General features: G+C 35.4%; 1 protein-coding gene across 4 annotated transcripts in view; it reads left to right on the plus strand.

Annotated features, from left to right (window-relative positions):
- The first annotated feature begins 1,266 nt into the window (after positions 1–1,266).
- LOC136030069 (glycerol-3-phosphate acyltransferase 3-like) overlaps positions 1,267–17,280 on the plus strand; it is an 84,127-nt gene continuing 68,113 nt past the window's right edge. For 2 of the 4 annotated variants that reach the window (XM_065708702.1, XM_065708701.1), the window contains exons 1-2: positions 1,267–1,396; positions 14,448–14,614. In XM_065708702.1, the coding sequence (XP_065564774.1) occupies positions 14,462–14,614 (153 nt within the window). In that variant the 5' untranslated portion in view covers positions 1,267–1,396; positions 14,448–14,461. Of the gene's footprint in view, positions 1,401–14,447; positions 14,615–17,280 lie in introns of all 4 variants that reach the window. The other 2 variants (XM_065708704.1, XM_065708703.1) reach the window with 2 other exon arrangements.

Here is a 17,280-nt window from a genome sequence, read left to right on the forward strand (position 1 = left end):
TTTCTCCAAAGTTGACAGATCAAAATTTTGAGATAGCCATTTTGTTCCGCATAGTCAAAAACATTAATAACTATGTCTTTGGGAATGACTTACTCTCCCACAGTCCCTGGGGGAGGGGCTGCAAGTTACAAACTTCGACCAGTGTTTACATATAGTAATGGTTATTGGGAAGTGTACAGTCGTTTTCCGGGGATTTTTTTTGGTTTTGGGGGTGGGGTTGAGGGGAGGGGGCTATGTGGGAGGGTCTTTCCTTGGAGAAATATCTCATGGGGGAAGATAAATTCAATGAAAAGGGCGCAGGATTTTCTAAAATTACTATAAAAAAAAACAAAGAAAAAATAAACATGGAACAGTTTTTTCAATTGAAAGAAAAGATTAGCATTGAAAATTAAAACGAACAGAGATTATTACGCATATGAGGGGTTCTAAAAGTACTTTAGCATAAAGAGCGAGGTATTTAGGAGGAGATAAATACCTCGCTCTTTATGCTATAACATTTTTAGTAATTTCAACTATTTATTCTATGGCCTTTCTGATTCAGGGGCCATTCTTAAGGAATTGGGACAAAACTTACGATTTAGTGTAAAGAACGAGGTATTAACGAGGGTACAAACCCCCTCATATACATAATAAAAATTAAAGAATATAAAAGTTTGTTACGTAAGTTAATTCTAAAGTTACGTATATTTTTTACTAATAACAAAAATTCGTTAAAAATTAAAATTAATAGTTGCCTTTTTATGTAACCGAAAAATTGCATGGCAACTGGGCCTCCTTCCCCATCCCTTATTTCTCAAAATTGTCTGATCAAAACTAAGAGAAATCCATTTAGCCAAAAAAGGAATTAATATGCAAAGTTCATTTTAATAATTTACGTGTGGAGAGTCAAAATCAAACATGCATTAATTCAAAAACGTTCAGAAATTACATAAAAAACTAGTTTTTTTAACTGAAAGTAAGGAGCGACATTAAAACTTAAAACGAACAGAAATTACTCCGTATATGAAATGGATTGTCCCCTCCGCAATCTCTCGCTCTTTACGCTAAAGTTTGACTCTTTACCACAATTTTGCTTTCTAAAAAAATTAAAAGCTTTAGCGTAAAGAGCGAGGGATTGCGGAGGGGACAATCCATTTCATATACGGAGTAATTTCTGTTCGTTTTAAGTTTTAATGTCACTCCTTACTCTCAGTTAAAAAAAACTAGTTTTTTTATGTAATCGTATTTAAAAACGGCTTTCGCTTCTTTCTGACTGTTGTCGTTATCATTCGTTTCTGGAAGAACCTTAAAATTTCTGGAGCAAGATCAATTAACAGGAAAGGTTCCCATGACAGGTCTTGTCAAGTTCTAGAGGATTTAAGACTCCATCAAAGATAGCCTGGCTGTGGTACCAATTGTGAGTACGCATTCTGTTAGACGCATCATGCCATGTAGAATATTTGTGCTTGTTACATAGAATTAAACATACCATTTAGTTCTTCATTAATCTTATCTCCAAATATAATAATTGCTGCGGTTATAGTTGCTTCCCAGGCCTCACCCCCTAAGGGGATAAATATAGTTCTAAACTAACCTTCTTACAATAGTTGTTTATTTCTTTCATCTTGGCTTTATTTGGCATTATGAACTGACTGTCAATGAGGTAACAGGGTTACATACAGTTTAGTTGACTTAATCTAAAGGAAACCTATTAATAGAAAGCCAAATTTCTAGATATTGGGCTTTGCATAGCCTACCTTGGAAAGTTGTTGAGGAATTTGAATAAACTCTCAAGCTTCAATGATCCTCAAGGGAGATATTTTGAAGTACCTGTGTCCACCAATTATCTCTTGCCATATTTAATTCCTATCTTGGAAAGTAGGCTAGTTGGTATACCTTAGATGACATTAAATTGCAGCTTAGAGCTATCTAAAGGCTTCTCCTTGTAGAGCTCCAGAGTGGACAATTTGAGTTGAATTCAGGGTTCTTTAGTGACCAGGTGTACTATGCTGATCCATAGCTTCCCAGTTGATTTTGCACTCCCTAGAGGACCACCTAGCAACTTGTCTATATAGCCAAGTAAAATTTCCAGGAATGAATCCAGGGCCAAGAATAGGCCTATAGGCCCATCCTATGTAGAGTTTGCCAAGTTGTTATATTTTACCTTTGGTTATTTGGTAAAATTCTAGTTTAGTGACTTTTGGCTATCTCAGAAAGGGGTTAGGTTAGGAAAATAAAACATTCAGGGATGGGTCTAATGGCTAAAGTATGTCCCAGGAAGGTATTTGAAGTACCTACCTCTACTCCCTCCCCCTTTAGAGGGTCCTAACCTTTGATGTCCTTTAAAAATATGTGTTTTATAAAAGTGAAACCTTACAAAATTGATCTTCTTCTTGAATGAAGTACAAAAAAATTGTTTTCAGCTTCACATGTTGTTTTGTCAAAATTTCAATAGGTATAGACCTGTCATGTAGGCAAATTTCAGGACCCTCTAGAGCAAGAAGAAGTGGATGTGGGTACTTTAAAATACCTTCCCAGGACATACTTTAGCCTATAAACCTATCCCTGAAAGTTTCATTTTCCTAGCCTAAGCCCTTGCTGAGATAGCAAGAAGTCAATTAACTAGAATTTTACCAAAGCAGCTGGTAACTGAAAATTAAGGTAATATGTTGTTTTTTCAAAATTTCAATAGGTCATGTAGACAAATTTCAGGGCCCTCTAGAGGGAGAAGGAGTAGAGGTGGGTACTTTAAAATACTTTCCCAGGATATACTTTAGCCTGTAGACCCATCCCTGAAAGTTTCATTTTCCTAACTGAACCCCTTTCCAAGATAGCCATAAGTCACTAAACTAGAATTTTACCAGTTATTTTTTACTTTCATCACAAGTTGTCAAAACTGATGACTATGCTGCAAAGCAGCATAGTCTCTATACTAAAGCACTTAGAAATGCTAATTCTAGAAGCACAACCATTTCTGGTTGTTACTACTAATAACTCACTGCAGCACCAAGCTGCCTGAGGCCAACACAGCTACACATGCTCATCCTCCAACCTAATTTATTCAAGGCACCCTCTTTACACAGTCCCAGGAAGTTCCTATTTCCTTTGAATCTTTATTTATGACATCCTCCCAACCCAGACAAGGACAACCTGCTTTCTGTTTAGCCCCAGATAGTTGGCCATAAAGGACAATCTTCAGCAATCTGTCATCCTTCATCTGCAGAATGTGGCCAAGCCATCTCAACCTTTCTTTCATTATAGCCCTAGAAAATAGAATTGACCCACATTTTTCATACAACCTACTGGAAAATAAGGCAATTTCTCTGGAAAACATCTAGTAAATTTTTGTCTGCTTTTTGAAGCACCCATGTTTCAGAGCCATATTTGACCACTGTCATCACTATAGCTTCCAATATTCTAATCTTGGTTTACAGACTTATCTTCCTATTCTTCCGAACTTTTTTTAACTGTGAAAAAAACACCCTGAGCCTAGGCTATTCTACTTTTAACATCTTCACTGCTCCCACCATCTTTACTAATAATACTCCAAGGTAAGTGAAGCTGCCAACCTGATCAATCTTTTTGTTACCCAACATCACCTTTTCTTCTTCACTTATTCCTAGCCTTAGTGACTCCTAACCTTTGATGTCCTTTAAAAATATGTGTTTTATAAAAGTGAAACCTTACAAAATTGATCTTCTTCTTGAATGAAGTACAAAAAAATTGTTTTCAGCTTCACATGTTGTTTTGTCAAAATTTCAATAGGTATAGACCTGTCATGTAGGCAAATTTCAGGACCCTCTAGAGCAAGAAGAAGTGGATGTGGGTACTTTAAAATACCTTCCCAGGACATACTTTAGCCTATAAACCTATCCCTGAAAGTTTCATTTTCCTAGCCTAAGCCCTTGCTGAGATAGCAAGAAGTCAATTAACTAGAATTTTACCAAAGCAGCTGGTAACTGAAAATTAAGGTAATATGTTGTTTTTTCAAAATTTCAATAGGTCATGTAGACAAATTTCAGGGCCCTCTAGAGGGAGAAGGAGTAGAGGTGGGTACTTTAAAATACTTTCCCAGGATATACTTTAGCCTGTAGACCCATCCCTGAAAGTTTCATTTTCCTAACTGAACCCCTTTCCAAGATAGCCATAAGTCACTAAACTAGAATTTTACCAGTTATTTTTTACTTTCATCACAAGTTGTCAAAACTGATGACTATGCTGCAAAGCAGCATAGTCTCTATACTAAAGCACTTAGAAATGCTAATTCTAGAAGCACAACCATTTCTGGTTGTTACTACTAATAACTCACTGCAGCACCAAGCTGCCTGAGGCCAACACAGCTACACATGCTCATCCTCCAACCTAATTTATTCAAGGCACCCTCTTTACACAGTCCCAGGAAGTTCCTATTTCCTTTGAATCTTTATTTATGACATCCTCCCAACCCAGACAAGGACAACCTGCTTTCTGTTTAGCCCCAGATAGTTGGCCATAAAGGACAATCTTCAGCAATCTGTCATCCTTCATCTGCAGAATGTGGCCAAGCCATCTCAACCTTTCTTTCATTATAGCCCTAGAAAATAGAATTGACCCACATTTTTCATACAACCTACTGGAAAATAAGGCAATTTCTCTGGAAAACATCTAGTAAATTTTTGTCTGCTTTTTGAAGCACCCATGTTTCAGAGCCATATTTGACCACTGTCATCACTATAGCTTCCAATATTCTAATCTTGGTTTACAGACTTATCTTCCTATTCTTCCGAACTTTTTTTAACTGTGAAAAAAACACCCTGAGCCTAGGCTATTCTACTTTTAACATCTTCACTGCTCCCACCATCTTTACTAATAATACTCCAAGGTAAGTGAAGCTGCCAACCTGATCAATCTTTTTGTTACCCAACATCACCTTTTCTTCTTCACTTATTCCTAGCCTTAGTGACTTAGTCTTCTTAACATTAATTTTCAAGTCTATTCTAGCACCCTGAACTTGCAAAACCTCTAAAAATTCATTCATTTTGCTCACACTTTTGTCTAATATGCCAAAATCATCAGCATAATCTAAGTCCAGGTGCATTTTGCCAGTAAATTTATGACTGTTCATAAAACTGACTTACTAATAAAGTGAACATACCACTTGATGCCTTTTTTTATGCTCTTCATGAATAAAATAATTGCTTCTACTGTAGACTCAAATTATGTACTTTTTAACCTAACCTTAAGTAACTTATTATAATTAATTTTAGCACTGACAAAATGAAGTATTATTTTTTCAAAAACAACTGAGAAAAGATGGTGCTGAGAAAACAGTATTATTTTGTTGAAAATGAGCAATAACTAATACTTTAATTGAAAATTTGTCATTTTTAACAGCTCAAAAAGTGCTTAAATTTGGGTTTGTGGTAGAAGCAAGATTATATTCATAAAGAACATAAAACAAAGGCATCAAGTGGTATGTTCACTTTAATGGTAAGTCAGTTATATGAACTGTCATAATTTTACTAACTTTCCTCCTCCATGGGGCAAACTAACAATGTGCAAAGTGGGCAGAGTTTTGAAGCCAAGGGAAAAGTTGGGGCTTTACAATATGAATAAAATTATATTTTAAATACTAATTCTAGTCATCACTGGTAATTTCTGTATAGTAGGAAGTTGAAAGATAATTAAAAAATTCATGGATCCATTAACACTAATATCCAATATGGTTACCTTTCACTTTTGAGTTTAAACTAGTCAGCTGTTTTTTAACAGTTGCAATAATAGCTGTTGTGACATTGGCCTGTGACAAAATTTCTTACCAGTGGCAAAGAAAGACTCAAAGTGGAGAATAGATGATAGTCTGAAATCTGGAAATAGCTGGTATTTATTTAGAAAGGTAGGCAGTACAACATCCAATTTTGCTTGCAGAAAACATTACCTATAGAATGAAGCATTTCAGTGCATGATCCCTGTGGGTAGCAGGGCAAGACCTATATTCTATATTTATTCAGTAATTATTTGGCCTTGAGCCTTGTAGAGTAAAATGGAGAAAAAGGAGCTTTTTAAACCTAGCCTAACATTGTCTACACTAACTTCAAGTTTATGTTGTCTGTGATTGGTTGATTTTGACATCACTTTTGTTGCTTATTGGTTGAACTGTTAGTTGATGTTTATGACATACTTTTTGCTGATTGGTTAAGCCTTGTTTTTTATGGTCATGATCTTTCATCATTGCAACCCTATTTTCCCCATAAACTGTGGTTAGTCAAGGGCAACCTTCTATGGTATTAAAAGTTTGAAGGGAGGATATTTTAGATTTTTGTGAGTTTTTTTTTTTTTTTGAATTGCTCAATATAGCTAGATTCTGATGACTGCATATTGTTTTTATATCATTATTCATTTATATTGCCTAGCCCCAACGTTTCCCTTGGCTTCAAAACCCCACCTGCTTTATGCATTTTTAGTTTAATTGAAGGGGGATTTTAGTAAGCTAAAAAATGGACATTTTCTCTAATAATGACAAAGAAACAATATGTAATCATGAGAACCTTGCTATATGCAGTTATACACATTTTCAAAACCTTGTGATGAAAGTAAAGTTTTACCTACTTTTTTGGTAAATTTGGTAATGTTTCTGTTACTGAGCTACAAGTTAGGCAAATACACCATTTGATGTCTTTTATTATGCTCTTTCCAATTATTATAATTACATTACTTAGAATCCAATTTTAAGCACTTAATGGAGATTTAATGGTGATACATTTTCTTTTATTTTTGGCTATTTAAAAGAGTTAAAAACAGAGATTCTTACTTTCATTATGTGAAGAATAACTGTAGTTAGCACATATCAGATGCAGCCCTACTATACTTTACCCTCTCCTCTCCTAATATTCAAATAGCCTATATATCTCAATATGTTTCTTATGTGTTTTTTGGTTCTGAGTTTTGCCACAGTCAATTCAGTTTATGGGCACATGGGTTTAAACAAGAGTCATAGTAATGGCTAAAAGTAAACACAGCAATTTTTAAAAGATTTATTCAATCAGACCATGATATATCAATGCCTGTGAATTATAGGCCTATAACATTAAGGAAATAGAATTATAATCAAAGAATAAGTTTAACCAATATTTTAACCCTTTTACATAGTAAAAATAAGAGAATAAGGTGTTGTCTTTAAGGGTCCATTAATGGCTCAAAATTGAATTTCTGATTAAAGTGATTATTATATTTGGAAACAGGCATTGAATGGTATGTTCCTCTGCTTCACTGCTCAGTAATGAGAATATTGCCAAATTTGTTTTTTTTATGGCACTTGGTATTTACCAAGTGACATATAGCAATCACAGTTTCTGTTGGTCTGTCAGTCTGTCCTGGTTTTGCTAGTTTGGGCATTTCCAGATAAGCTAAGAAGATGAAAATTGGCAGGTTTATCAGGGACCAGACCAGATTAAATTAGAAATAGTCGTTTCCCCGATTTGACCATCTGGGGGAGGGGGGGGGGGTGGGGGATGGTTAATTTGGAAAAATTAGAAAAAATGAGGTATCTTTAACTTACAAACAGTTGATCAGATCTTAATGAAATTTGATATTTAGAAGGATATCGTGTCTCAGAGCTCTTATTTTAAATCTCGACTTGATCTGGTGACATTGGGGGGAGTTGGAGGGGGAAACCTGAAATCTTGGAAAACACTTAGAGTGGAGGGATCAAGATAAATCTTGGTGGGAAAAATAAGCACAAGTCCTAGATACGTGATAAAAATTTCTGGAATGAATCCGCTCTCTTTGGGGGAGTTGGGGGGGGGTAATTTGGAAAAATTAGAAAAAAACGAGATATTTTTAATTTACAAATGAGTGATTGGATCTTAATGAAATTCGATGTTTAGAAGGATACTGTGTCTCAGAGCTTTTATTTAAAATCCCGACAAGATCTGGTGACATTGGGGGGAGTTGGAGAGGGAAACCTGAAATCTTGGAAAACGCTTATAGTGGAGGGATCAGGATGAAAGTTAGTGGGAAAATTAAGCACCAGTCTTAGATACATGAATGACATAACCGGAACAGATCTGCTCTCTTTGGGGGAGTTGGGGGGGGGGTTAATTTGGAAAAATTAAAAAAATGAGGTATTTTTAACTTATGAACAAGTGATTGGATCCTAATAAAATTTGATATTTAGAAGGATCTCTTAGCTTGGACCTCTTATCTTATATCCCGACCTGATCCAGTGTCATTGGGGGAAGCTGGTGGGGGCAGGAAATCTTGGAATATGCTTAGAGTGGAGAGATCAGGGTGAAACTTGGTGGGGAGAATAAGCACAAGTCCTAGATATGTGATTGACATAACCGGACTATATCCGCTCTCTTTGGGGGAGTTGGGGGGGGGGTGTGTTAATTCAGAAAAATAGAGGTATTTTTAACTTATGAACAGGTGACTGGATCTTAATGAAATTTGATATTTAGAAGGAATTCATGTCTCAGAGCTCTTTTTTTAAATACCGACCAGATCCGGTTACATTGCGGGGAGTTGGAGGGGGAAACCAGAAATCTTGGAAAATGCATATAGTGAAGAGATCAGGGTGAACCTTTGTGGGTAGAATCAGCAAATGTCATAGATGCATGTTTGAAATAACTGGATCTGCTCTCTTTGGGGGAGCTAGGGGGGTCCAGTACTTTTGCGAGTTTGGTGATTCTGGACACGCTAGGACAACAAAATTGGTAGGTATGTCAGGTACCTGCACAAATTGACTTGATAAAGTCGTTTTCTCCAATTTGACCATCTGGGGGGTAAAGGGAGAGGAAAAAATGAGGTATCAATGTATGAATGGGTGATTGGATCTTAATGAATTTTTATATTTAAAAGGACCTCATGTTTCAGAGCTCTGTTTAATTTCTGACCAGCATTAAGCCTCTGATTTTTCTTTTAAATCAGTCTATTGATTCTTAGAATTTTGCTAGAACTCATGCCATATGAGCTCTTGGCTCTTCTAGCCTTGTCACTAGTGCCATATGAACTCTTAGCTCTTGTTTCTTTCTAAGGCCTAGAAAATGTGTACATGACAGGTCTAGACCCATCTGAACTCTGACAAAAAAAAAATGTTTTACCTGAATTTTGAATCTCTTTTTCATAGTCTTTTGTTTTGAAAATGTGGCTCCTGCTATTTCACTAAAATGTTAAACCCTATCAAAGGCTTTTCCTAAATTAAAAATATAATTTTACATTTTGAAAAGAAAAAAACCCTGCAAATATTGGTCTCTACCATCTAAAATACTTCAAAGAAGTTGAAAGAACAATAACAAAAAGAAAAGACCATTAGCCCAAAAAATAAAAGATATATGTGAATACCACCCTGAGAGGTTCAAGAAACATAGAAAGAGACTTAGAAATTTCAATTGGAAGGTGGATAGGGACCCTGATGAGGTGATTGAAGCTGACTCAAAACTAGATCCCAAGATATTTTGATGACATGTTTTAGTAGCTAACTTATTCTGACGAGACATTGCAGACCTATTTAGGGAAAATGGTACAAAAGCTTCAGATAGCAAAGAAAAGCACTTTTCTTGAACTACAGCTTTAGTACCACTTGCTCTGCCCTATCCACAACCATCACACCACCCCTTCTGTCAGAGCAATTATTCCCAGAGCCAGTGGCCATACCAGTTAATTTTAAAGATGAAATAAAAAGGGCTTCAAAGGTTTGTGATAGCAAGAACATAGAAAGAGATTAATAAATTTTACTTAGGAGTTTGCTAAGAACCATAAAGAGGTGAATGCAGCTGACTCAAAACTAGACACAAACACATTTTGGTGCCATGTCTCAGTAGCTAACCAATCCTGAAGAGATATTTGTTTTAAGCAAAAAATATGGAATAAGCACTAGTCTTGTCCCATTACAAACTGACTATAAACAAACAACAAGTAGCAAAAAGGCAATAAGCAAGTATTGGGCCCCTGGGCATTGATTGGTACCACAATAACAAATAAACTCCAAGGCTGAGCACACAACAAAAAAAGCAAATACACCAAAATGTGCAATGAGACAAATTCATGAAACATCCCAGATCCCAATGGAATTCATATTCCCAGACCTAATGAGAGAAGATGGCAAAAAAAGCTTCAGATACACAAGAAAAGTAATTTTTTTTTTGAACTCCAGCTTTAGTACCACTTTCTCTGCACTAACCACAATCAACACACCACCCCTTCTGCCAGAGCAATTAATTCCAGTGCCAGTGACCATGCAAGTTACATTTAAAGAGGATATAAAAAATGGCTTGAAAGGCTTGTAATAACATTAAAGGAAATTGAAGGATTTTGAAATTAAAGTCATATGAATTGCACAAAGATATAGTAGCTTGGATAGAAGCCTTTCTAACTGGCAGGGGGAGGATGTTGGTGTACAACTGTAATTGTAATGCTGTCTTTTCTGAATTGCAACCAGTCAAGAGTGGAGTAGCTCAGTGGGCCATCCTAGTTCCTACATTATTGAGTATGTTAATTAACAACTCTACAACCATCCTGAAGACTCCTTTGGTACTTTATGCAGATGCTTTCAAACTTCTAGGACTGGCCCAAGACAATATAAACCAGATGAACATACAAGAAAATTGAACCACCTATTCAACTGGTCGTTGGATTGGTGCCTACAGTTCCATGCTGCAAATGCAAAGTCATACCTCTTGGGCATAACAATCCCAAACATCCATATTGTTCAGTTAATGCCCAGCCCAAGGTAGTTGGTAAGGAGAAGGTCCTGAGGCTAGTTTTGACTAAATTGAAGTTTTGTGATAATATACAAGCTCAGGTTGCAAAAGAAAATGGAACCACTGAGTTCATGAGACAAATATTTACCACCAGGAAGCTGTATGTGATAATTTTTTTTGTAAAACCATGATCTGCCCTCATTTGGACTTTGACATGAACCTAGCCTCTTTCAGCTATAAAATGAATGTGAATGCACCGGAGTGTTCAAAGAAGAGCAACATTGTCCCTCTCAAATACCACAAGAGGACAAACTAGCAAGCTGCTGCCAGGAGTGCAGCTGGGGTTTTAAGTTTAGAGGGGGATATAAAGATTGTGCCAACAAAATCATCCAGTGTGCCAACAAATACAGACACCTAAGCTAAATTTCCAAGGTAAATAGTTAGGACTTCCAGGGTGTTGACAATGCACACCAACACCTTGGAACTTAGGTGAGGGAGTACCCCCACCCCTTAGGTGCAGGTCCTTATTGCACCAAGCAAGAGCAAAATCTTTTCTCAGTCCATTCTGTCTCACTCTGGAAAAACCTGTCAGAAGCCATCTAGTCTCAATCCAGAGAAGCCTTCAAGAAAGAAGTTGATCAAGACTCGGTGAATATTGAATGCTAAACTTGGATGTTACATCATACCCTCAAAACACCACTAGCAAGATTTTGTTGATGCTCAGCACCACCTTATATTGTTGGACTTGTGACTTAAGATAAGTTTTAAACTCAAATGAAGGTATTTTTTCGTCAGAATTGACACATTTCCTCTATGCAATCTTTTAAATCCTTGAAATAAGAAAAGTGTACAGATAGTAGCTTGGCAACCCCTTCCTTGGGTACATCTTAGACCCTGGATTCAGTCCTACATGTTCTATTACCTTAATTTTATTTTATTCTAGTAGAAATTTGATTATGAGGCTAAGTGTAGTCAGCATACATCCAGATAATTAAATGCACAGAAAAGGTATTTTTTTTGTACGTATTTTAGCATAATTCTTAATGCCAGGTTATTATTATAAATGTCTAAAATAAATTAATGACAAAACATAATGTTGTAAAAAAAATGATCAAAACAATACATCATTTTAATATGTTTGGTAATCAATATTTAATATGTTTAAAATCATTTTAATATGTTTGGTAATCATAATTTGGTGTTTGGTAATCAAGAGCTTCTTTTGCACCTTTTTTTTTTACCATTTGATGATGTTTACTCCTATCCTCACTATCTAATTTGCTAATGTACTTTAAAATTGACTTGGTATTCTTCTTAATATTGGTTACTTGTAGATGTACCTAAACCATGCTTATCAGGTAACTTATGACTAGTTTCTCCTTCTTTTAGTAAATCAATAATATTTATTTTGCCTCAAAGCAATAACACCACTTTCTTATGTTTCAATGCTTTTAAGTACAGACATGATATGACAATTGAACTTATAATGTATAACTAACAATAACAAAAAAAAAAATGGATTGAAATTTCATAGTAACATGTCAAACAGGATCATTGTTTGGGGGGGCAGTTGCCCCTCCCCAATAATATGGAGAATAAAATATTATATATCCTATGCCCCTTGGCTATCGAGATATGGATCCCTCTTACCCCCTCCCCCTGACAAAAATGCTGGAGTTTTGCTCCTGATGTTACAGTAGAGTTCAATAGGCAACTAAAAAAATACAGTAACAAAGTATGTAGAGCAAGTAACAGCAGGTTTTGGGTAGGTAATAGTAGTTTGAACTTTTCCATGTATCATAGATATGACTTAAAAATGTAGTCATTTGATTAGGGCTGGTAGTCAGGATAATCATGAATTCAGACAGGATAATCCAGTTTGTACTATAGTTTGATTCCTTCTATATAGCTATTCAAATTCCCTGTTGATAAATTTGATGTGTTTGACCATATCTAAAGGAATATGCTAATAATATTAAAGTAATACCCACTGTTTATGCTATTTCTGAACGTCATGGTTCCTTTTCTGATGATGCAACCCTCACAATTGCACCTACCTGCCTTAATTTCTAATCTCCAATAAGGTGCCAAATGAGCCTTTTACACTTCAACTTCTATATTTTACCAATTTCTAAATTGATCATTTTACATATACTACATTTTTAGATTTCAATCAGCTCTAAGCTTTGTTTTTTTTGTCATTTATGTTATTTCTGGTTTTTAATATTGCACACTTTTCTGTAAGATAAAATATGGGTAGTTGCAGTGTTTTATACCTGTAATTTTCAGAGTATTAATGTGTTTTCCCCCAACAATTAAATACTTAATTTAAATTGCGCTTTTGCACAACTTGCAGCATGTGAGAACTTGGGCTGCAGTCATCAAATTCTCATTTCTGGAAAATTCTTGCACAAAGAATGCAGGATCTGCTCACAAAAAGTGCCGTATATTAGCTGAATTCCTAAAGGTCAAGTAAGCAGTGACCATAATGTTCATTCTCCTCCAATTTGTTGAGCATGTGCTGATAGCTCTTTAAATGTAACCTTTCTTTTGAGACACCTTTTGTAAGAGAAATATAAAACGAAGGAAGCAGAGAGGGTCCTTTAGACATATTTCGATGGAGGACTACCCCTTGTGAGCTATTATATTTAAAAAAAATTGTTATATTTTAAAGGAGGTGCTCTGACTCCCAAGCCCTCTCCCTCCCTATTTCACTGCTCAAAAACTAATTGTCTGCCAACCCAGAAAAAATGTCTTGAGGTATGTTTTTGTTCATAGACCTTCCTTATCTTAGAAGGTTTTGGTGGTTCTAGGGTAATTTCTCTTGCTAACAGTTGTCCCCAGGAAACCCTCCCCACATTTTTAAAAAAGGAAAAGGTAAAGGGAAGTTATGACATATATATATATATATATATATATATATATATATATATATATGCAGAATACTTGGTGTAGAATATACTTTTATTTTCTGTTCCTTTTAATTCCTTTTTTGTGTGTTTTTGTGGGCTCAGTTATTATAGCTGCAAAAGATAAAGGCTAAAAAAAATAATTTATAAATATGAAATTAGTTTGCAGAAGGGTTGGTCTGATGGAAGTGCACAGAGATACAGGCTGTGACAAAGAAGTATGAGTATGTACTTCCATTGGACTTGGTCTGGTACTAACATCTATAGTACATAATACCAGTTCCCCTTTGCAATCAAGAACATGTCCACTAGGTATACATCAGAAAGTTTTTGTGTCTGAATTACCTTAAGGGGCATTTTTTGCACTATTTAACTTCAATAACATAGAGCTGAACTCTTAAAGTCAGAACAAAGAAAATTTAAGCTGAACAGAACTCTTTGTTTCAAATAAGCAAGTAAATTATTTTCTAAAGCCTTTACCTTTATCTGCTATCATAACTCAACCCGCAGTCCATAAAAACACAAAAAAAAATGAAAAGAAACAAAAATATAAAAGCACATTATACACTATATATTCAGCTTGTATCTTGGGTTATTGGTAGCCTAGAGTATTCCTGAATCCTTCCTTTATTATTTTTATTTATCACCTTCCTTTTTGTCTGCCCAAATTTACATTTGGGAGAATTTTTCAGGGATGATTGTCTATGGGGTCTAATTGTCTGCATGGGAGGGGAATATCCAGGGTGGAGAATTTTCATGGTCGAGAATTTTCAGGGGGCGGGAGGGATTCTGCAAGGGGTTATTGACAAACAATGTTTTCGCCACTCTTTAGTTGAATCAGTGTTCATTCAATTTTGCTCATGTTGTCTCTTTCTTTTAGCTGCCAGTGACAGAATGGTTTCATTAGATACAGTACTGCTAACTGTCGCTGGAATTGTTTTGATTCCCTTTGTCCTGGTTATTTCGTTTTTGGTCTTAATTACCTCCTTTGGATGGACTACAGGATTCCGTAGAAGATATATCGAATTTTTGTTGTGGCTTTTTGAGGTAAGTTTATAGATTGAGCTAAGGGACCCTCACAAAGGGCTTGACAATATTAATTTCTAAGGATGGTAAAATAATTATTGATGTTTATTTTTTTGTAGACCTTAGATTTTTTTGCGTAAGTCTATCAAAGATTTCAGCTTCAGCTCCTCTACGAAGCAAAAATTAATTTCTTTTTTTTCTGAGTGGGGATCTTAAGAGTACGGCTTGTAGATGTGAAGCTGGGGAGCATTTTATTTTAAAGGGATCTTTTCTGACCAATTTTGCACTAAAACCGCAGTTTGGGTTTAGGTTGTGCTTCCAAGAGCACCGCATACAACCTCCCCCCATATTGTAGGTATGGACCTTATTCTTTTGGGCGTGTAAAGGAGGTTCAATGACAAATTAGAATGTTCATGTACTGTTGGCTAAGGGAAGTAAAATGGTACAGTACTCAGGCGTGGAGGCGCAACTAAACAGGGCTTTGTCATTGCATACTCTTCCAATTGCTGATATAAGAAGAAACTAATTTGTTTTACTGTTGATTATGGGCTCCTATTTGTTTTGCTTCTTCAATCCTTTGCTTATTCGTACTAAAACATAGGAAGTACTGACAAAATTGAACATCCAAAAGGCTAGCTTTTGTGGGTCTTATGTAGTTAAAGATTACCAAAGAGAGGAAAAGAAAAAGAATAGAAAAAAATACAATCCCCCCAAAAAATCCTATTTTTCAAATTGGTATTGATGTATGCTGATATTTATTGAAAGCATGAGAAAACAACATACTGTCAGTTCTGTGAAATGCAACATTAGGTATGAGTCAACACATGGTAAATTTGAAACAACATTAAATTTTAACATATTTTGAAAATGAAATTTTGTTCTGTCGTTTTATGGCACTTTAATGGCTTAAGTACTTGCTACAATTTCAAAGACTCATAATAATCAGGTATTTTTTGAAAAGAGTTTCTTTGTGCAAAGTCTTCCTTTTTTGACTGCTCACTGTTCCTCTAAAAAACTCCTTTTGGATTCTTAAAGATTCTATTTTCCTTCGAAGTCTAAGTAGCAAATTGTCTTGTCCTCTTTATATTCCCTAATATCCTCTGCATTGGCGAATATAGGTGAGAGAGTAGAGGATTTCTCCAAATAAGCCAGAGTTCTATTTTGAATTTTTAAAATTCTCTGGGTGTCCATCTAATTATCTTTATGTACCCATTAGATGACAGAACTTTTGTTTGCAACATTTTGCTGTTGCTGGAGAAAGGGTGTTAAATCCGAATTTCAAATACTGTTCTTTAGGGACATTGGCAAAATTTATGTGTACGTATTACCTAAAGAACTGCTCTCTTTTTGCGAAGCACGGTTCTTTGTACCTATATATAATTATTCTGTTTTTTCACTTCAAGCTTGCGAAAAGGAAGAGACTGGTGAGGAATATTGAGTATCCTTTGCCCGTTTAGGATTTCCACTTATCGTTAAATTTGCTTCTTCGTGTATTTGTGTTTTTTTTTGGCTTTCGTATTTTGCTTAAATATTCTTGATTTTTTCTAAAATACTCGTTGCGTCTTTGAAAATTTTTTTAATACTTTCTACGCTCTACTGAAAAAATAAAAACATTCACATGTTACCAGGATTGCCACCACGTTCACTTCCATTAGTACTAAAATTGCCCAAATTTGTGTGCTACACAACCATTTTCAGTGCTACAGTCAAAAAATTAACTGCAATAGTGCTAAAATAACACCTTCGCACAGCAGATGCCAACCCTGAACACGTGCTACTGTGCTATACATAATCTAATAGTGCAAAAATAGTACTTTTATGCTACCAGTGGCAGCCCTGCGTGTTATTTGCAATGTCTTTGGGTTGGCTTTTAAAAAGTTATTAACAAAGACTGTAGGCCGATATGTTCTGGCCCTCATATAATAATAATCTGATAAGAACCCTTCAGAATTGAAGTAAAAAAGGTAATGCGTAAATTCAATGCTTCCTGTTTTGAAGAGTCATTTTACTTTGATCCTTATAGTGAGGTAATTAGATTGACTCTTCTAGTTTGTTCTCATTGTTTGCTTACACGATAAACGATTAGAAAGATAAAGGAGCTATATTTGGACTCTTTGGCTAGAACTAGTTTCGTTAATATAATATTTAAAATATTAGTAAACCATTCCCGTGGTTTGTAAGTAAAGAGCGATTCTAGGCAGTTGGTAAAACGGGAACTCTAAAAAATTGAATTTTGAAAACAATACATACATCAGAGTTGCCTGCTATGATACGGATTCCATTTGTTTAAAATTAATCTATATAAATTTATCCATCAAGAGTATTAACATAAGAAAATACCAACAATTTTGAGAAAGGGGTCAAACAGCCCCCAGGAAAGGCTGTGATCTTGATTGGAATTGCACCATCAATTTCAATTATCACTACCTTGGTGTGTATTTATACAGATACGAAATAACGTTTTTTACAGAAAAGGATTGTCACGTATGTTCTATTTTTTTGTCCTTTTTTATCCTTTTTTATTATTTGGAGCATTTATTTGTTATTGTTTGTTTGCTTTTTTCCCTAGGGATGACTATTGAACCAGTAGTCATAGAATACTGGGAAAGGAGCTAATCAAGGAGAAATCAAAAGTTTTAGTGATCTCTGTAAGTATAAAAGAAAAATCTGCCACAACCGTATCCTAA

This window comes from Artemia franciscana, chromosome 8, assembly GCF_032884065.1.
Source record: "Artemia franciscana chromosome 8, ASM3288406v1, whole genome shotgun sequence".
NCBI classification, from domain to species: Eukaryota; Metazoa; Arthropoda; class Branchiopoda; order Anostraca; family Artemiidae; genus Artemia; species Artemia franciscana.